Source organism: Strix aluco, chromosome 3 (genome assembly GCF_031877795.1).
Source record: "Strix aluco isolate bStrAlu1 chromosome 3, bStrAlu1.hap1, whole genome shotgun sequence".
NCBI classification, from domain to species: domain Eukaryota; kingdom Metazoa; phylum Chordata; class Aves; order Strigiformes; family Strigidae; genus Strix; species Strix aluco.
Genome location: NC_133933.1, coordinates 41,098,343 through 41,120,696, shown reverse-complemented (window position 1 = coordinate 41,120,696; position 22,354 = coordinate 41,098,343). Strand labels below are relative to the sequence as shown.

Genomic DNA, 22,354 nt, shown 5'->3' with positions numbered 1-22,354 from the left:
AACATCTCTCAAGTACCTAAGGGCAAAATTCTAAAAAGATGCATAAAAATAGCCATTCTAAAGATAATCACTGTACTTACCCATAAACAGTACCCTCTGAACATAATACTTACACTTGAGGTGCGCACAACTCAGGACAGTAAGTACAAGGAAGCCACAGGAAGGACAAGTACACTACCATTCACCCACATATAATGTAAAAGTAACACAGAAAAGCTCAGGCCCTTCCGCAACTCTGCTACAAAATATGCAAATAGGCTCTGGAGAAGTAGCAAAAATACAGACAAAAATGGCTGGTGGGAGCAGCTGGACTCTTCCTTCCTAACACCATATCCACACACATCCAAAAGCATGTCTACAATGAAGCTGTTTACATGCACTCCAATCTCGCAATACGACTAGAAGCTGACAATTCATCGCTACTTGTCAAATCAGTTTAGCACTGAATTACAGGTTTTTACTAGCAGTATCCAAACTTACTAGTTCACAGCTGCTACAGCATGCCTATAGGAGCTCCAGTGACTGTAACAAACACATCCATAGGCAGATTCACTAGAAATGGGAGGATCAAAGGCTAAGAGGAGTACAGTTCACACACTTATATCACATAAGGCTCCGCATCAAGTGGTACGACTCAAAAGAAGCTGTGCCTTTACCAACTTCCCTGTAAAATAGCTCTCCAAGTCTATACATCACAAAAGGGGGACTAAATAGATGAAAATGTGTTATCGTCTGGACACAAGAGACTTCACCCAATTTTATATACCTTTTGTCTCAAATTACAGGGGTTTTTCAGTAAATTACAATTTTTTCTCCTTTTAGCTCCATTGTAAATACAAGCCTTGGCAAATACTCTTGCTACCAGGGAGAGAGAAAAGGAAATGCCATCTCATTCGCAGTGTCTTATTTAGTCTAACAGCACCAACACTAAGTTAAAACCAAGCAAACTATGGTTTACAGTGAATTGCCTGATCTGTTCAGGCTGCTTCCCTCTTGTCCTGAAGGCACCAGGTTCAGAGGCTATTCAATTCCCCTCCAGTCCACCCAACACAAAATAAGCTAGTATTTCCATGTCTTTCTGTTCCACACTCATACCTCTCGAGTGTCCTGTTCGCTTTCTGATACTTTTTACAATCAAACAAAAGCCCTTCAAGCTCTGCTGTTTGATTAGGTCTCTTAGTTATTACCTTTTAATCACAAACACCTCTTACCTTCTTCACCCTGAAGCCTAAACTACCATTCTCTTTACTTCTCTTTTGAACTTATGACGTAATATTCCACTCAACACACAATACATACAGGAGATCAAATTTGAAAAGTTATAAAAGAATAAAAACACTGTATGCCAAAAATATAATAGTGTCAGATTTATAAAGGAATACACAGCTAACAGTTTGCAATACTGAACTCAGACTGATAACAATCAGCTGTCCCCTTTTGTTTTTGTGAGAGTCCATCAGAATCTCTAAACTAAAAAACATGTTCTTGAAAGGACACAAAAATAGAGCTCTGCTAAGATGGCTCTCAGTTCATGTGAGAAAAGCTGGAAAGGAAACATTCAACAAAAAATTCCTCCACTTCTCGAAGTGTTGCTAAGTTACCCCCTTCTTTCATAAAGAAAACCACTGAGCATGTAGGAAATGGAACTACTGAGATCTTTGGTAACTATGCCACATGCCGGGGCTTTTTATGCATCTTAATTATAACTTGGCTGACCTACTTTTTCACACTCACTGAAAGACTGCTAAGTGAAACCCGTGTTTTGCTCATTTTTCAAAAGACATGTTTACCATTTAAATAAAGAGCACAAGATATGATCTTCTACAAATTCATATAGCCTCATATATTTATTTTATTATGCTCCATATTATAGCAATTCAAATGTTGAAACAAAGAGATGATTTAGTAACTTTCAGACATAATACTAATTAAGGTAGCCACATGCTCCATTGCAAAGATGTGTGCTTTCCATACTTGGGAGTAGCCGCTATGAGAAATTTTTTTAATTTTTGGAACACATTATGTAAATGAATACACTGGCAAGCTCTAAGACGATCTGTGTGATTCACTACACAATCACCACATGCATTTAAAAGATATACCTAGCCACTTGCATTTACATGCAGAGCCTCTATCTTTACACTTAAAAAAAGAACACATACGTATGTGTGTGTATGTATGTAATATATATGCATACATTTAAAGCTATGTTTATGGGGAGAAAAACAGATGCTCTTGTATCATGAGAGTTTATGTTCCACACTTGACTGCCAGGCCTGAGCAAGTGACTTGAGATCCTCATATTACAAAGCCACCAAGTGCCAAGTGAGTTTTTTCCATTATGTTCAAAGGTATTCAGCCAAGACTTTACTGAGGTAGGTGTGCTGATCTTACTAATAGTGACTGGAGGGGAGGAATGGGAAATGCCATTTATCACACTTAGACTTGTAATGCTGAATCAGTATTTGTAAGGTGCTTGGAAAGTCTCAGAGTATAACCTTTAAGTGAAAGTAACTATAAACATCTACCCTTTATAAAGGTGCATGCACATTTTTAATACTTACCTTCATCTGTCCTGTTCAGCTCATGTTCAATGAGCCTTGAGCTACTGGGCCTAGAAGAAGGTGCAACAGATGGCTGTAATGAAGGGAGATCATCAACATCTCTCAAGTTTGCAAGCATATCTTGCAGCTTTGACCTGTTGGGCCCTAACCAGAAAAAATAAAAAATTAAATGGTTTATGGATAGTTCATGATGGCACTACTTATATCAGATACGCTACTGCAGCACATGCAACAATGGATCCTACTTTGCATTATAACGTTACCACAGAAAAGCTAATGAGCACCTATTTTCAGCAGTAACTAATCATCCAGCATGAAATGAGTTTCTTGAAAAGAAAGTGATAGAAGCAACTGAGAATTGTGAACGCACAATTTTCCCCACATTCATAAACTCATACTGCTACTTGCATGGGATGCTGAAGAATGCCTTCAACTGATTCACACTGATTGTTAGAATATTTACTTTTCCAAAACAATAGCTGACATTTGTGAATATTTTAAAATTTGTGCATCAGGTACTTTGTGCAGCATATTCTTATGACAACATGATTATTTTAAATTTATTTGTGCAGTAGTGTAGTATCGTGAACTATATAAGCCAAAAAGTTATATTAAAATATAAATGTAACTGGATTCACTGGCCTACTTCCTGAAGCTACATATGGTGAAGACCCATGCCCTTCTTGACACTTACCTGTGCTTTGCTCCATCATTTTCCCACATCCCTGTTTTGACTGTTTTATATAGGATTGAGGCTGAAACATATCTTCGGTAGTTTTTCCTGTTGTAAGTTTAATTAAGAATGGGAAAATGTCTTACCCATAGTCCATTATGTTTTTTCCTAGACCAGTAAATAATACAGCTATTTTTTAAGCAGCTTTAACACAGAAGTGTACTCTAATATATGTATTCTCTCATAAAACCATTCTATGATTCTATTCTCTTATTACTTCACAGGAGCGTTTACTACAGCCTTGCAAAATCGTAAGTTTACTAATGCAGTTGCAAACTCTACGTTGTCCACCCTAACCATAATGACAGAATATAAACTAGATTGTATGTAACTTGTCTGTCATAAAAATATTATTTGATTCAGGAAAACAGTAAGTAGGATTTTGCAAGATTGTTTTACTATTATATCTGATTTATAAAAACAATATTTTACTTAGTAGCAGTTCAGCATCTAAGCACCATTTATGATGAGATTAAAGTTATAGAAACAAATTTTGAACAATTCAATGTAAAGACATTTAGTCACTACTTTTTTCCCAGACTTCCTCATATTCTTCTTCACTATGTGCAATATCATAAATAGCTGAAAACAGGCTGTGATTCTTCCTGCTTTTTCTGCACTGATGCCCTTCCAGCGATGGTTTGTCCGTGGAAAGATGCTTAATTTCTGTACTGCAGTAAATCATTTGGTCTCCCAAGATCAAACCAATCAAATCAACCCTAAAGGTATTGTAAATATACTGAGCAGTAGTTCTCTTCATGAAGGAGCACTGGATGTCCAAGTGCTGCCTTACATCAGGAATTCTTCTCATAAATATACAAAACATGTTCCAGTAACATCTATGTCTATATTAACAATTAAGTTTTGCTATCAAAAATAAAAAGCACTCAACAGCTGTTCAAGAATATAATGTCAACAGTTTGATTAAATATTTTCTTCTAAGTTAACCCTACAACTATTTACCCTGAACTACATAGCACGTCTGTCTGTTTTAAAAATAACAGACAAGCTACAAAAACCAATTTCACTGAAGTCATATATTAGTATGCCCTCTCTACCTTAACTATAAAGAAATTTAGAATCAATTTTGTGAAACACGAACACTTTAGTTGGCCGGCTCAGCTTCCTGTCAGACTTGTGATTAATTTCCAGTAACTTAAACAATTCCAAAGTTGACAAAAATATCACTTGAGAAATTTAGAGTACAGTAATGATTTACTTTTTTCATAAAAAGGAAAAAAATGAGGTTTAGTTTGTGTATTCGATGGCATAATTTCAGCTACATAACCAACTGCTGAGCAGCAGCTTATCACAAGTATCAATACAAAGAATAACAAAGCAAGTCAGCCTCAATAATGCGAGGATCTGACCCCTTTTGCAGTTATGCATGTGTCTCTGGAAGTGAGAATTTCCTTGGTATTCATAAGCATCTTCCCACAAAGGGAGAAACATCCCTCAAATTTCTTACTGGGTTACATGCAATATTATTAATTTACATCATTCACACACGAATTCTCAATATGTCTAGATGTTTGAAACACAGCTGTGAATACAGGGTTTCATTTTAAACGCTTCATCTGAGTTCAAAATGTTCTAAGGCTTACTTATCAAAAAACATTGATTTTACAAAATGGATTTGTATTTTAAGAAATGTAACAAAAAATATAATACAGGGCTAGAAACTGTATTTCAGTTACCGATCACAGTTTTTTGTTTGGATAACAATACCCAACACTTTTAAAGGCTGGTCCCACAGGTATGAAAGTCAATAAATAAATCCTATGATTTACAAATAAACTGATGGTCAGAGTTGCTTCCTATTTCGAGCCCTGCATAACAAATTGTGATGACAGCATGACTTTCATGTTGTGAATGTTAAGTATAAACAGGGGTAGAAATTAACCTGTTTTCTCCCTCAGTCATCTAATAGGACACTCAAGACAGTTTCTGGTTTGTTTGGTTTTTTTATTTACATACCAGAGGTTAACTCTTCCTGTGAAACTGGCATGTTTCCAGCTAAGAAAGGGTTCTGAAGTCTTCTATATTAGTGTGAACTCTTAAATCAATGCCTTTTGCAATTTAAGTTTCTGAATAACAAAAGTATAATCCATGCTCAAAGCAAGAATTTTTAGTTAATCCAACACCTGATTGGAAGAAGTTCTATCTAATCCAACTATTTATCAGGTAACTTGATTGAATGTCATTAATTTCAACCCCTGAGAACTGGTGAACAGGAAAGCAGTCAGGAGCAGCAAAGTAAAAGAGTAAGTAATTTTAGGAAAACATTGAAAGAGAGATAGAATTAAGGGTGTGAAAGATGTGAGATTTATGATTTTAAGGTGCAATGTTTTCCACTTACTCTTCACCCCCTTTTTCCCCTTGCGCTCCTTTTTGTATTGTTCCTTGAGTTTGGTTATTACTCCCTGGTCGACATTCCACGCTTCAGGCATGAGACACTGGTCTTCCTTTTCTAAACAAAGTGAAACAAATGAAACATCCTTTTTCAATAATGATCTCCACTGAAGGAGGTAACAGCTGCTGTCAATGGCATTTGTCTTTTATTTTAAACAAACAGAAATAGCACCAAGCTTGTGAAAGCTGTAAAACTGCTACTCACATTCCACTTCTATTTGCTCAGATTTTTCTTAACAAAAAATTGAGATGAAATTTCACATGCCTAATTTCTATAACCAAGCACATAGCTGTTCATAAACGTAAGCAGCATTTGCTTTATAACAACTCAGGACATATTTTTCAGCTTTTTTTTTCCTCCAGGGAAAGAAGTATTATATCTAGAAGCATCAGCTATGTTACTGGTCAACATAACTTTACAACTCAGATGTTGTCACTGCATTTCAAATTCTCATTTCATTGTCTTTGTGCTATGTTGTCATACAAAGCAGCAGCACACTTATATCATTTGGGAACACAGTATACATGTCACCAAGGTTTGAATAAAATCTTAAAGCACTAAAGCCATGAAATTTCATAAAAAGGGGAAGGCCTGAGTTAATACTCTTTGAAAAAACACACAAAACATTTCAACATACCTAATAAAAAAAAATCCCCGCTTTTTTTTTTAATTAAAAACATCTCTCTCAAATTTCTTCCCCTGTGACATGATACAGAGAAATAGTATTCTTCCAGTAGTATGCTATTTGGAGATTTTCAACAAAACGTGTTACGTGAGTTCAAATCTCCAAGTCATTTTTTCCATATATGGAAAGACTGTACTGAGGCAGCTTAGAAAAATAATTTGCAAGAGGAGGGAGGTAATACAGCTTTTCCTCATATATATTTATTTTCATGACCATTACAGCTACAAAATTTTTTGAAATGCATTATCTTTTTGCTTTGTTTTCCTCATTAAAATTTCAACCTTATTATCTAAAAATTCATTCCTTTCAGACCAAGTTTGCTTTGTTCATCAAAACTATTCTAGACCTTTTAAAATATGAACAATAATAAACAGACTAGTATGCAGAAAGGGTATTAAATGTCTGTAGAGGAAGCACAACACTATCAATCACAATCTGAAGGAGTCACTATGATTGGACAGAAGATATAAAATGAGACATGGGTTATTATGGGGGCTGACTTGTTAGAAACTAACTGCTGAAAAAGACCTAGGGATCCTCCATCAACATCAAACTGAACAGGAGTCAGCAGCATACTCTTGCAACAATGGCCATCAACCATATCCTGGGCTGTATTAACAAGAACATAGCCAGTGGGGTGAGGAAGGTGATTATTCCCCTCTTTTTGGCACTTGTGAGACCACAACTTGAGTACTGCATCCAGTATAGTATTTCTTATACTGCAAACCTGGGAAGTATAATACTAAGTACCTAGTACTGATGTAGTACAGCAAGTCCAGAGAAGCCACTAAGATAGTTAAGGCAGCTGGAGCTGATGAGCTACAAGGAGGGACTGAGACTACTGTGAGCATTCAGTGATGGCAAAAGAGGCATCTCAGTGCTGCCTACAACTACCTAATGGGCAAGTGGAGAGAAGACAGAGACAGACTCTGCTTGGACTTGCGTCACAGAAGGACAAAATCCTTTCTACCACGAGAACAGCCAAATACCAGAATGCTGCCCCTGAGAGTTTACGGGAACTCCTTTCTTGGAAGATATTCAAAACTTGACCAGAAAAAGGCCAGAGTAACCTGCTGAAAAATGGACCTGAGCAGGAGGTTGGACTAGATGATCTCTCACTCCTTTGAACCCTCCAGTCATGATCCTATACACTTGAGTGACAGATTAATTCAAGACCCAAAGTCTTGATGCATTAGTCTTTTTGTAGCAGCTATGAAATAGGTATTAATAAGCTGAAGAGAGACTCTAAAAAAGATGGTCTGTGGCCTAAGTCATTTCATCTTAATACATATGCCAGCTGAGTACCACTAACAAAAATTGCATGAAGAAGTCGAAAAAGGTATGAGAAAATCATGCTTGAGAGAAAGAAGTATGTATTCTTTCTGGGACCAGGCTATAAGTTTTAATCATGCTTTTCCTCCCTGGCTAGACAAGATTTCTTGCTCTCCTCCAACAAGAAGTTTAAATGGGTTTATATTAGATTGTATTGTTGCCAGAAAAATACTTAATGTTCTACAGACTGTCCCAGGATGCTTCCTGCATGTCCCACAGGTTCTGCTCAACTTCACAAGTGGATCCTGAACTACTACGGTGCAAGTGTTTTATAGTTTAAAAATTACATGAACACTTCTGAGGACTTTTCAAGCCAAATGGCTTCAATAGATTACTGTAAATGATCAATAATGCTTGAGATCCAAAAAAAAGCAAGGACGTCCTCTGTTTGCTTCTATCCTCACTACCCAGCATCACTCTTCTATACTCCATTTAAGTTTCACTTAAATCAAATTAACATAAGTGATTCATAATGGCAGTTCATTGAAGAAGCTTATTCTTATATACAGTTATCATAAAAGACACAGGTTGTGAAACAAGTAATTGAAAAACATGAATGTCTGTAAGTCAGAAAACCCCTTAATATTTCTAGAAATGAAACTACTACTTTCCATGTCTATTTTTGATGTTAGACTTTTGCTCATTTGTACTCAGCTGTCAATGAAAGTAAAAATAACCCAGAAGTGTGAATTTTCAGAGAACAAAAAAGCTCCTGTTGGTGACACAAGCAATAGCTACACTTAACAAGCATAAATGGATACAATTTTAATAGTAAAGAGAAGTATCAGAACAACCTAATATTTTTTGTAAAAGAGAAACATTCCTCTATTTGTTTGGTGAACAGAATACTAACTGAAGTATCTAATGATATTAAGACACATCCTCTTAAGCAGAGAGAATACACCACACTGAACAATCATTTGGAGTCCAACCAGGAGTTGGACATGGCCTCAGTAAACTACAGCATCCTGGAGCTGTTAGCTCACAAGAGTCACAGCCACCATGGCTTATTCGTCTGTCAAGGCTTCAGTTCCATTATAAAGCTCAATTATTTCCCATTCATCTTCCACAGCTCCCTCTGTGACCACTTATGCTTAAGACTTTCCAGAGCAGCTTAAGGGGGAAACAACTCCCCATTAAGATATTTAACCAGTTCTCTTCCTTCTTCCCTTTCCTATGCAGTGGGTTTATGCAGAATAATTATGTCAAGGCAAAGTGGATGCTGGCATTCTGGGTTGCAGGAAATGAACCTCAAAGGGCAGAGAGCAGTTTGTGAAATATCTCTCTATGACTAGGGGGCTTAAAGATATATTCCTCTAAAAAATGATAAAAGAATATTTGAGCAACTGAAGAGTTCATATTGCCCAAATTGCTAACACGCAGCAAGAGTACAACTAATTCAGTCTTTATGACTCATTACTCTCTGTATCAAAGTGTGAGAAAGCAAAGAAGATGAAAAAACTTTCATGTCATAATTGTAAAACACAGCTTTATCAGAGCCCTTCATTAGCACGGGTCACTGGAAAACCACATTGAAATTCCACTCAGAAAATTAAAATTCTGTCTGCCTTATTATTAAAAGGAAAAAAAGACAATAACCAGAAGCATAAACCTTCAAAAATCCTTACATTAAAGTAGTATACAGCAAAATTAGAGTAATATACCAAGAGGACTTTAGTCTGCCAATTATTTACTGTAGGAATACCCAAAAGGTACTGTGATCATGACACATCTCAATCACTCACTCACAATATATTCTTAGCACAGTATTTTTCTCCAGGTACAATCCATCAAATTTCCTTACCCCACTCTGTTCCATCTCCTGAACTTCTCGATTCCCCATCACCTTCATCTGAGGTAACCAAAAAGTCAAACTCTTTCAAAGCTTCTTCAGTATCTCTGTCTTCACTGCTGTCAGATAGCACTCTTTTCCTTACAATCTGAAAGGTCAAGGAAATAAAAAAGCTGAATTGGGTTACATGCACATCTTTATACCGAGCAGTACTGTCTTGTCTTCTATGCAAAATCCTAACAGGAAGTTGAAGAAGAAACAGAAAAGTATACATTAATAAGCAAATCTGGAATAAGCATACAGACTTTCTCCAAATTTTCAAGCCAAAATTAAATTTGTCTGTAGATCTTTCTTCCTGTGACCACCATTAATCAATCACTTGATAATGACACTACACTGACCTAGACCACTACTATTTTTTTAATACCAGAAAAGTACAAGATTTGTTTTAATACAGATTAAAAAACCCACAAAACCCACAAACAAAAAACACAGAATGCTTTAGAAAGGACTTCAGCAAACCAAATTCATTTGGCCTCGCTGAAAATAGACTTTTGAACTTTCACCTCCAAAATCACTCTACTTGTGGACCACAAGACAAGTCTAGGAAAAAACCCACAACTGACAAAAGCCAGTTTGCTCAGACTTGGCAAAAATCATTCCATTCTGAATATTTCTTCAGATATTACTGTTATTTAAACACAGTACTTCCATATTTAAACCATATTTCCCTTTCAAATTCAAAAGCAAATTTGGTAAAAAAATTTTAGCAAATTTTGGTACAAGAAAAAGTTCATGTTTTAATGAAGGACCTCTTTGTATGCTTTCTGTAATAAATTTACTTTTCCTTCAATAATCAAAATGGACTAGATAGTTTGCAGTTATTTGACTAACAGGTGAGCTGATGCCACCATACATGAGATCTGTAGCGAATTCTACTTCTACAGAGAAAGAAAAATCACATTCATCACAATATATTGACTTGGAACCTTGCTAAGGGTCAGTCTGAAAAGACTTCAGTACATAGGCCAACAGCCCATAGTTCATGAGGATGAATGACTGTTTCCTCTAAATGAATTGAACCAATTTTCAAAACCTGAAGCAATTCTAAACTTCAAGCTTCATTCCTTCAGCAGGCTTATTGAACATACTGTATTATAGAAGATACTACAGAAGAGTCTCAGACTAACACATGAGACTAAAATAAGTCTACAGGTAAAAATGGTTCATAGCTCATGAATGATAGGAACAAGTTTACAAAGATCCTCTTTAAAAAAACCCATCACTTTTAAAGAGTTTTTAAGTGTTCATTCTTAAAACTGATCATAGAAACAATCACATCACATCCATCATAACTCTTATCTGCTTCAACTGTTAGGAAACACAACTCATTGAATAAATATTAATTTTGAAAAGAAGAGGATAAAATCGAGTACTGATTGTACGTATCTATTTTATGTGATCATATGACCAAATCATATAGCAAAGTATAGATCATGAGGGAGTTTCAGGTGTTTGACTGAATAAAGAAACAAAAAAATTTATTAACCACGTTAAGAGTTTTTCCAGTTATATTTTTTCTTCCTTCCACAAGCTATTTAAGAGAAATGTGATATTTCAGTTCTGCACCCTACAAGGATAAATTTCTACAAGTCATTTTAAATATCAATATTATATAAATATTCAAAAAACAATGCATTTTTGACATGCAACATTACAAACAATACCTTCAAACTAAGCTGAAAACTGTAAAAAAAGGACATCTGCTACCTTAAAAATTGTATCCAATATATATCAAAAATACTAGGCAGTATGGAATAGTAGAAAGACAATTTGAAATATTTTTATCTGTCACTGCAAACATAAAGCAATAAAGATGGTAAAGCTTAACTTGTACACACAAACTCAGAAATGCATATATAATTCCTCTTATGCACACATGCTTGGACAGACCATCATAAAGATGCATTAATGATTTGCACGTGTACATACACAGTCATATACTTTGCATATAGGCATCTCATTAATCTCACTTTTTCTGTTCTTCGTAACTTTTTCAATTATTTTTTCCACTCACTGTTGCGGTATCAATGATTGTTTTCTCTCTTCCTTCAAGATCTTCTTCATCTTCTTCATCACTAAAGTCTGCAGCTGCATTTTCAAGAAACTTGAAGGTCTCTAGCAGAGAGGCAGAGTCAGTCAATTCAGGTTTCCTAAACAACAACAACAACCACCATTATGAGTCAAAAGAAATCACAAAGTCACTTTTGCAATTACCAGTCTGTTCTGCATTATGATGGCCAACAACACATGAGGCTAAAATAAGCATACTGGTAAAATTAGACTATTAAAAGTGTTTGTGGATTAAAAAACTAACATTATCCATAAACCATCTTATTAGAACCAACAATTACTCTTCATCCAGCTGCAATTACCTGGACAGCCAGTTCAATTTTTTATTTGAAAAGCAGTTTAAAGCAATGTTCATTTGATACGTGCCCAAAAGCAACATCAGTACTGATATACCATCACTGAAAGCCTCAGCAACAAGCACATGAGTTACAGCTACAATATGTTGGCCTCCCGCAGGTCTATCAGGGTATAGGAAAACTTTGCTGCTGCTATCTGATGTTCCCCACCTGGCTGGGAAACCTCAAACTCTAGATCTATCATTCATTATCTTTTGAGAAATGGTAAATTTGCCACTATAAAACAATACAATGGGAAAAGATCATTGATGACTAAATAATGTTTACATAACCATTAACGTTAAACGAATAAGGAAATGGATGAAGATTGGGTAAAATTACAACTGCACTGGCACAAATTCAGGCAGTGTCTCAGAACAGGAAACATAACGGTTGTCATATTAACAACTGAAGAGCAAGAATCCAAGAAGCAGGACTGTAACCATTATTAGTAAGTACAATTAGAACGTACAATCCTAAAATTAACAACAGGTGCCATGTTTTCTCAGAAGATGCACTTCTCCATCAATCCCTCAAAGACTAGTGGTGAAAACAAAATTATTCTGTTTGAATTGTAATGAATACTTCCAGTAAAACCTTGTACATTCTTTATATGACTTTATAGCAGCAAAGACAAGCTTTGTTGTTTTCTTACCTTTAATCAGTAGTCTGTTTTTCACAGTTCATCACTAAATGCACATCATCTTGATTTTCACAACCACTGAAACAATAGAAGTCTCTCTCTCTCTTTTCAGAATTGTAGCTCTAAATTGTCTTGTACAGTCACCCTTGCTACCAGCAAGTGCCTTGCTAATGCCGCATTTCGCTTCTGCTGTGACCTATTTCAAAAGGTTCAGCCAACTAACAAGCCTATATAGTAAGGCCTTTTAAGCTCCCTGCAGTGTGAACACCTGATTATCCATCCATCATCCACTTATCCCAGTGTTTCTTCCTAACACTTTTCAAAGGTTTGTTACAGGAAACATCCAAGGGCAAAAGCTCTGATGTGTAATAAGGTGTGATAAGCAGCACACTTCCTTCTTTACGCAGTCTCTGCTCAAACAGTTCTATGCTTACATGACAACAATTAGTAGGAGTGGCTTCTTCATGTCTGCATCTCATTAAGACCATTTGCTATTCTACCCTTATTTCATTTGCTCATCTTTACGGCCCAAAAATACTAATAAAGATTTCACTTGCCATTAGAAATTCCACATACACAGCACCACAATATACCATGATGTACAGTATGTTTTCATGGCCACTGGTTTTACGGAGAATATTCCTTCCACTTTCCCATATCTTATCTCAGATAAGAATAATCTCAAATGTACTTGCAATTTGCCTTGCTTCCTGCAATATTTCGACCCTCTTGTTTCTATGATCTGAAAGCATTCTGTAATATTCTTCTTTTTCCTTAAGTAATCACTAGTTTGGCACACTATAATACTTCATGAATCTGCAGTAATAATGTACCTTTTTACAGAAATCCTATGGTACTGTTATTTTGTTGTTTCCAACACACAAATCTTGATAAGACAAAACCTGTAATGTGCTTCACTTGACTAACTTCTTGATTTTCAGCAAATTTTGTGTCCTGGTGAACTTTTAGTGGACTAAATCATCCGACCACAACTGTACTTCTGTTTTTTCCTCTGTATTTTGCCATGTAAAAATCTGCCATGTAAAAACATCATGGCTGCTGATATATCTTAGCAACTATCAGACATGCTACAGTAAATAGCAACATATGAGCTAATACCAAACGTTGAATATAAAATTTTAAGCAACAGACCTTGTTATTAAGAGACAGGTATCCTTCTACAGGTACAAGTATTTGCAGTAACTTATATCTAGATTTGGTTCTGTACTCATTTGATCTTCAATCAGGCTCTCACACTGAAGACCACCGAAAGAGAAGGTTGTATCTTTTTCAAGCAACTGGTCTGAATTCAACTATCATATTAATTATTACATACTTTAGTGGGCAGGATATATTCACAAGAGGGTAAAAGGCATCTCATGCACTGGAAAACACAGTAGTTTATCATATATTTCAAAACTCCAGCACAGTACAAAAATGTACAAAGTCAGCATAGTACCACAGAAGATTATTTGTGCTAAGGCACAACTTCCAAGAAAGAATTCATGAGAACCAAAAAAAGAAAACAAGAAGAAGTGACAGAGTATTTAAACTATTTAAAGGTTCTACAGGGAAAAGAAGCTTCAAGCTGACAGACAGGCTGACTGGCTGTATTGTACCCCAATATACTTTAGCAGTCAAATAAAAAGTAACACAATAATTTAGCTATTTTTGATTTAGCTATTTTTCATCTTTTAGCAGCACATAAACATGATGCATTTTAGATATTACTGTCAGTATGAACACTTAGGAATACTGTAACATATACTTAAGAAAATGTCTAGTCTTAGCTAATTTATGTTATGTACTTTGATGACAATTTGAAGCCTGCTTGTTTCATTATTTTTCATCTGTTTAGTTTGTTTCTTTATGGAGTCATTCACAAATCAACAGAAAAAAGCAGAAGTGGCAAAAATATATTCAGAGATAGGGTAGTATATAAAAAAATTACTTTAAATTCCATTTTAGAAAAAGAAACAACACTCAACATTTCCAGGGCTTTTGTAGTCTAGAATACTTTTTTAAAATTAATGGGTGAAAACAATAGAATGGAGCTCCAAAGGCAGGGACCAGTACATGAATGTATTATTACAGGTGTAAGTGAGGCAAGACTATGGCAAGGTTCAGGACCTATTGCAAATAAAGGGACACCAAAAAAAAAAAAAAAAAAGTCTCAAAACCAACAATTACTCTGGACTGTCCTGGATCAAAACATATGTAAGGGAGAAGATAATTTTCAAAGTGTAATAACTTAGGTGTTGCTTTTTCCTTCTTCCCCAGCCATACTGCTTAAAGAAAAACTGCTGGGGGAGAACCAACCAGAAACCCCAGACAGCACGAGTAGCTACAGAACCTGCCAAGACAGAGAGCATAGAGCAACCAGACTTTGGCAGGCCTTCCTTGACCCTGTGCTCCTCAGCTGCTTGTTCTGAATCTCTTTGCCACTGCCCCTTCCTCAATTATACTCTGCAACAGCACCTAACCTTGCCTTCGTTCCTTGAGGGTTTCATCCCAGCTGATTTACCATTTCCTAAACATACCTAAAAAACCAAATTAAAAAAAAAATTTAACCAATATAACATCTTCCATCAGATACTGTTAACTTAGTGCATTACATCCTCCTCTCCAGTAGCCTTATCCAAATTAGACAGGAAAGTTTTTGGGGCAGAGAGACTACCTGCTACTCATGTCTGCACATGATTAAGTACAACAGGACTAACTGCCAGTTACAAGCATAACAAGTACAGTAAGTAGTGTCAGAAAGTAAAACATAGCTACACTAATGCTGCTGGGTTTTTCATCTTACTACTAACAGATGGGCAGTGTGCAGAATTTGTATTACGCTTGACACAGGGAACTTCTGATCCCTGAAGATAAGACACTTTTTCCCATTTAAAACACAAAATTCTTGTTACAAATGGGCTGGTAACTGAAGTACTTACCTCCCTTAAAGCAACATAAACCTAAAATCACATAAATACTTTTCTCCTCAGCAGAAGTTGCCAGAATTTTCTGCAGCTGTGACTGCCCTTAGAATCTCATACCAACTTGTATTTTACAGGATGTTCAATTATTCAGATATGTCTTAACCCCTTGGCCCCTTTAAGACTAAAAATAAAATAATCTCTTCTCATGAAATCTAACAAACATGATTTGTGGATATTCCACACGTACCATTTAAAGCAAGCGTAGTTCTCACTGGGCCTTTGAAGCCAGCTCTTCATTTTCTACCCTACAGTAACATGGCTCAAGATAAGCAATTTGTGTAAAAATCCAGCTGGCCCTGACATTGAAATATTAGCAGCTTTACAAAATGTTTAGTGTTCAATTGGGTCTCAACAGTTAATATTCAAGATCTCAACATAAATCCTGTTTCTTACTGAGTGAAAAGTAGAAACTATAACCTATAGGAAAGGTGAAGTTACGTGGAAACTAAAACAGCACATTGATGATACCCTTTCTGCTCCCAACATGATCCAGAACATTTCATGTTGCAAAGTCAAGTTTAACTTCGACCAAAGCCACATTACAGACATGTATTTTCTTTGTAACCAACATACTCAATATTTCTATCATTACCTTCTCCTTTGTTGATAATAACTCTTGGGAGTCTGTGGTCATGCCCAGGGAGACTCTCAGACTTCTCCCATGAACTGCCCAACCACAAGGCCATTAACTGCCTCGGTCCTACTCAGTCCCCCAAAGGAAAAAAGTAGACGGTTTGTTTGTTTTATCCAAGACATACACAAGTTATCTTAAATAAAACCAAATTTTATTGATAAATTCAGAAGCAGGAAGAAATACCACAATAAAGTTAAATAAACACAAGTTCAGCTTAGGCTCAGAAATGTTTCTGGGGGCCTGTAAAGGAAAAAGCCTGTCGTGACCCAGCATTCAAAGAGCTATTCTAGCATATTCTTTCTTGAGCCATTTTCTTTGGCTCAATTTCCTCCTACTATCAAAACGTGCCACTGCAAGGTCTTCAGTTTTATTAATTCCCCATAGAATTTAGTTATTTCATGTTTTAACACAGTCTTTTCAATGTGGCTAGTTGAGTTCTTTCAAACTGGACGCAGTAAATAAATGCATGCAAATTCAAATGTATTCCTTTCTATGAGGACTGTCTTTAAAAACAGTTGTTATATTTTCAACACTGTGCAAAATCTTTCATAATGCAGCACAGAAAATATCAAACTAATAATTTAAAAAATTATGGAACACTTACAATCATCAAAATTTACACACAAGGAACACGAGGCAGGCTCGAGAGTCTGTCACGACCTTTGAAATCTCTTATGAATTCACACCACACAATGCAAAAACCAGTGCAAAACCGACTACAACCAGTAAGCAACACTTACAAAATGGTTTGGATGTAAATTGGAATCATGAAGGAATGCCATTTAAAAAGGAAAGGCCACCTCTCTTGTCGAATCTGATCAGGTAACTATAATATGTTAAATAAACAAGCTTTTTAAAGAAAATAAAAAAATAAACTAAACGTTTGAAGAACCGAAGTCTTTTGTAAGTTATTCCTCCATTCACCTCCCCTCTCTCTGCTTCTGTCTCTCACACTGCACAACTTCTCTGTCTCCTTCTCCCCATTTCTTCTGTACCATGAGTCTTATGTGACATTTCCAAGAACCATCCCTCAAAACCTTAAGCCATAGATCTGTGCCAATGAAATGAAAAGGGTAGTCCATTGGTACTACTTTCTTCATATAAAAAGACCAATTTATCTTTTTTTTCTGCTTTAATCCATATGTTGAAGGTGTTCAGGTCTGGCCTAAACCAGGAATCTGTGAAATGCCTGTTAGGCCACTGCAAGGCAGGAAAAACACCAGTAAAGGGAATAAGGCAAATAGATTTTGGATTTTTTTCTTTTTGTAATTCAGTATTTTAATCTCACATACTATTTTGGAAGTCTTTTTCATGGCAGATGTTACCTCAGTTGTTAAATTCAGAGATATTTTTCAAAATAAACCATTTTATAAGCTAGTCAACACATAACATTCATCAGTCAGTATGCAGCATTTTCATTACATGGGTCAGTGTTAAGAGTATTTAGAGATGCAAAAGTTATTCAAGGCTTTCTTGTATATAAAGACGTTCATTCACTGAAGTGTCAGTTGGAATGATTTGTTGTACATCAGAAAGATAAGGTCTTGAAAATGTTTAATTTTAATCTTTGAAAAGGTCTTTGGATTTGTTCTCAGATGTTGAGGTTTGATGCCTTTTTGCTCATGTAAAGGATAGACAGTGGAAGCCATATGTGGTTCAACAGGAAAAAAAAGGGTTGTAGATCAGTTTCAGAAAGAGACTGATACAGCATTCACGATCATTTTTCTTTAAAAAGTTTCTATTGGCTATTTAAACATAGTTGTAATGATCAAACCCTTAGCAAGAACTCAGATAATTTATCTATATTGGTTTTATATGTACACACATCCATATATATATATATATATATGTGTATATACATACATATGCTTGGTATACCCTTGTCCCTTTCCAATTCTATTACATTATTATATTTGCTTCCACTCATATCAAATGGTAGTCAAATACATACCTTCAAGAAGGTAAACGAATTTGACTGTTTAGGTTTCAGTCAGTAAGATAAAGCTATTAAAAAATGAGGTAATAAGTGAATGGAAGATAAATACTCATGTTTTCAAGGCTACAATCGACATTTGCAAGCAGCTTTCATTTCTGTTTCAGTTTGTTGGGAGAAAGCACCCATTCCTCTCACTGCAAGTGTTAAGAATTACAACCATTATTATAAAGTTATTATTTTAGTATCTATTTTTGAGTTCAGTCATGCCAAGTGGTACTTATCTTTTGAAATGCAAGTGAGCTGATTGAAGAAACTGAAAATAGATTCCCTTTTAAACTCCATGAAATAAGTGGAAACAGGACTATATCTATCTCAGGTTATCATATTAACATTTCATTTATGGAATCAAAATCTTGCAGGGTGCATTCAAAATCCACATGATGTCTTGAGTGCTAAAGTTTTCAAGAGGATCTGTACATTAGCAAATAAATAGGCAGTGTAAGAATACAAGTTTGGCCACAGATGTAGCAGCTAGTAACACATAAAGACTGAGGCTACTTCACCGAATAGTAAGAAGAGAAACTGATTTGGCTTTAAAAGACTTTCAGACAACAGTAGTTTTTTCATCACTATACCAAAAGAAGAAAAAAACAAAGAGGTGGAGGTAGTTCTCTGATGTAACTGCAACCATCTAAGATACAGAAAATTAAGCAGAGAGGTATGAGGGACCAGATGGCAATTTTCTAAAATAACTGGAACTAGAATTCAAGTTACATATTGTCTGCTACAAATAAATATTATTGTATTAAGTATTTGCACTACAGTAACTACTGTACACTTCTACATACCAAAGTAAGCAGCATGAACTTCACAATAATCACACCAAACATTCTCACCAGCCTTTCCCATAAAAAGGCTCGACTTACTGTCCATGTCACAGCACTGAGTGTCTGAACCCCAGCTGTTGAAGCAAGTGCAACTGGTGTAACAGACAAGAAGATATAACTGGTATAACAATCAAGTTCTGGTTTAACAGACAACTCATAAAAATTTGTAAAAGATGTAGTGAGCTGAGCAGAGGAGGAATATCCTCCCTACCCACCACAAAGTATACACTTCATAACATCCCTGGGGTCAGAAGAAAAATGCCAGAACTTACCTTTATCACAAAGGCATTTCAAAAAGAAAAAAAAAAAAAAAAGTAGGAAAAAATATATATGAGTGTGGGTGTCTGCTGTTGCCAGAAGTATAGTCAGAGGTAGATCAGAGGTATTGCTGAAGGAGGCTGAGTAGTAGCTACAAGCACTATACACAGGGCTTACACAAAAAAACAGGCTAAAAATCAGACTGTGTTGAGAAGTACGGTGACCTCTTCCGTTCTTCTACTGGAATATTTCTTAGTACCAATTTGTTTTCTTCTCCACCACTTTCATTCTACTGAGAAAGTATTGGTTGATTACCAAGAAACGATAGACAAAACATAAAGGAAGTTTTGTTTCCTGTTTCCATTACCCTCTCTCTCCTCCCAAAGAGGTAACCATATGGCAACATAAAAGCATCAAACACCTTTTTTTTTTTTACTTTCTTTGGGATTTATCACATAAGTGTTCAGTTGTACAGAAGGCAGTTTAGCCAATCTGTTCTTTTTCAATTTATGTTGCTTTATGGAAAAATCTTTACAGAAATTTAAAGCTAATGTGGCTTCCATTTTCCTGTTCCTGAAACATCTCATTGTATCCATTTTCTTTCTGTTTTTCACAGTGCTGTTTTCCCCTCTATCGTACATTATCTTCATCACATTCACGCACATTCTTTCCATACTCCTATTGATTTGTCTTCATTGTTTCTAACCCATAAGCTTTCTCTTTATTCAATCCCTGTACTCTGCTTCTCACATTCTTCCTTCCGTGTAAACAGTTTTTTAAAGATCAGACTTAAAACTCGCAGTCTCAGCTGGGTCCACAATATTATGCAGTTCTTCCAATATCAAGCAAATCTAATGCTTTATGAGCTGTGCTTTCTCACTTTAACAGAGCACTCTGCTCTTCAAATGTAACTACAACATCTTCAGGCTGACCACTAGCCTTAGACTTGCTAGCAGGTATTTGACATCAAAGTTCATTAAATGTTTTGAACCACAAAATTTACCAAACTGCATTGGCTTGAGCAGTTCGCAGGCTTCCGTGGCAATAGCAAAGACTTCTCCTACAAAGAGTTTCACTGTATCCATACAGCCACAGAATGGCTTCCATCTGCATTTTAGTTTGCAACTGTCCCAATGTCTGCTGGTCCTGGCAAACACACACATTAAGTCCTTAAGCTTCCTGGGATTGCACTAAGATTTTGTTTGGTTTCTTGTTCTTTTAATCTCTCACCATAACTTTCTTCTTCTACCACTACTAAACTGCAGGCACTTCATCGCACTCCTTCCAACCGTATAAACTTGCTGTGGCTCCAGTCCTCTTCTCACTTTACATGCATGCTAGGAATAATAAGAGGCTGCTAAAAGAACTGCCAGTCTCTTTGCCTTCCCAGTAAGCAGCTTAGCACTGGTGAGGTTGCTTCAAAGAGTGCCCCCACCTTGACTGTGAGCCAGAATTTAGTTAAGTCACCTAAATTTTTCCCAGTTGTGCCAACTGTGTAGAAAAGCATTGAATTAAGTTTTCAAACACTCAGTAAGAACTCCAGTTGGGATCAGGAGCAAGATCCATGTGACTTAACTCTTAGTCACCTATTCAGCGCTAATACCCTTCAAAAAGAATGATGACAACAGATGAGGCAGGTAACACACAAGTATGAGCTAATCAAGAACAACATCTCATCTCATTTCTGACTTCCCATCTGCCATAAAGCTGCACTTTTGAGATCTGAGACAAGCAATGATGCAGTTGGGAGGAGGTGAACAGTGCCACATGCCACAGAAATAGTGAGGTGTAACATTTTACAGTATCTAGTAGCACAAGATGAAATAGCTGTTAAATAACAGGCAGCCCCTGCCAGGAAGAAAGCCATAGAATGCTTCCTGCATGGAAAATTGAAAGAGATGTCTGAAAGCATACTTGAAACACCCAGAAGAATCATAGCAGTGAAAGCTAGTCCTGTACTCAGACTGACCAAGGAATTTTAGTAAAATCCCAACTTTCTCCTCTCAGTGAAGGAGATCTCAGCGGACATCCACAAACTCAAAATCACCCATGAAGACTGATGTGACTATGTTGAACAAGATCCCTGGAAAATTCTTCCACTGTAAAACCCTGGAGTCACTTCTTGCACATCACGTATCAGAACACTCCCCTAGGCTTTCTAATACAGTCTGCCATCTTACGCATCACAAGTGAGATGAAAACAGTTTCACAAAGCATACAGCCTGACCAGCCTTGCAGCTGATAAACTTGCAGAGTCACAATGGAAGGGAACTCATTTTTCTCCATCTCAGAATATCCTCAGCCACAGGGTACACTACAAAGTGCTAAACCTAATACCAGACCTACCCAGAAAGCAAGTAGATAGGAAAGAAATGCAAATGTATCCAAAACTTCTATATCAAAACCACCATCCAACCATTTCACCCATCAAGTAACTACCTTACAAATATATCCATTTCAAAACCAAAGTAAACACATTTAAATAAATTTTAAAGAGTAAGAGGAGGAGCTTTATTTATCCACGTCCCCCAAGAACTGACCCCCTTCACCAGAAATCGAACTAAAATTGTTATTGCAATCTATCAAGCATTCCTTGTTCTTCAAAAACAAAGCTGCTGTACATAAATGACATGGCTTGTCAGCTACATAGCAGCACAATATATTTTAGTAGCTTGGGGGTTCTCTCATACGTTCAAATTTTCCACCTCACAGCATTAAATTTAATTACATAACAACGAACTTCTGCCCTTACATAACTTGTTGGCCTGAAGTTGCTGCAGCTATATAATGGATACAATGAACTTTTACAAATGCTTTTTAAAAGACAGAATGTGTCATGCAGCAGTACTAGATCTTAGGAAAAAAAGGTCTTGAACTTTGCCACATCAGTATAGAAAAGGAAAAAAAGGAGAATCTTTGAGGAAAGCTGTGCTTGCTGGTGCAGCACAAACTACTGGGAGCAGCTACCTCACGTATTGTTCAGACAAACAATTCTGCATCATTTTAATTATTTTTCAAGTTT

At 36.2% G+C, this 22,354-nt stretch overlaps 1 protein-coding gene across 1 annotated transcript in view; it reads right to left on the bottom strand.

The window, feature by feature from the left end:
• STRN (striatin) overlaps window positions 1-22,354 on the bottom strand; it is a 73,826-nt gene that overhangs the window by 23,943 nt on the left and 27,529 nt on the right. Inside the window, 5 exon segments of the mRNA XM_074818283.1 lie at window positions 2,565-2,708; window positions 3,259-3,345; window positions 5,657-5,767; window positions 9,532-9,667; window positions 11,597-11,732. Of these exon segments, the coding sequence (XP_074674384.1) occupies window positions 2,565-2,708; window positions 3,259-3,345; window positions 5,657-5,767; window positions 9,532-9,667; window positions 11,597-11,732 (614 nt within the window).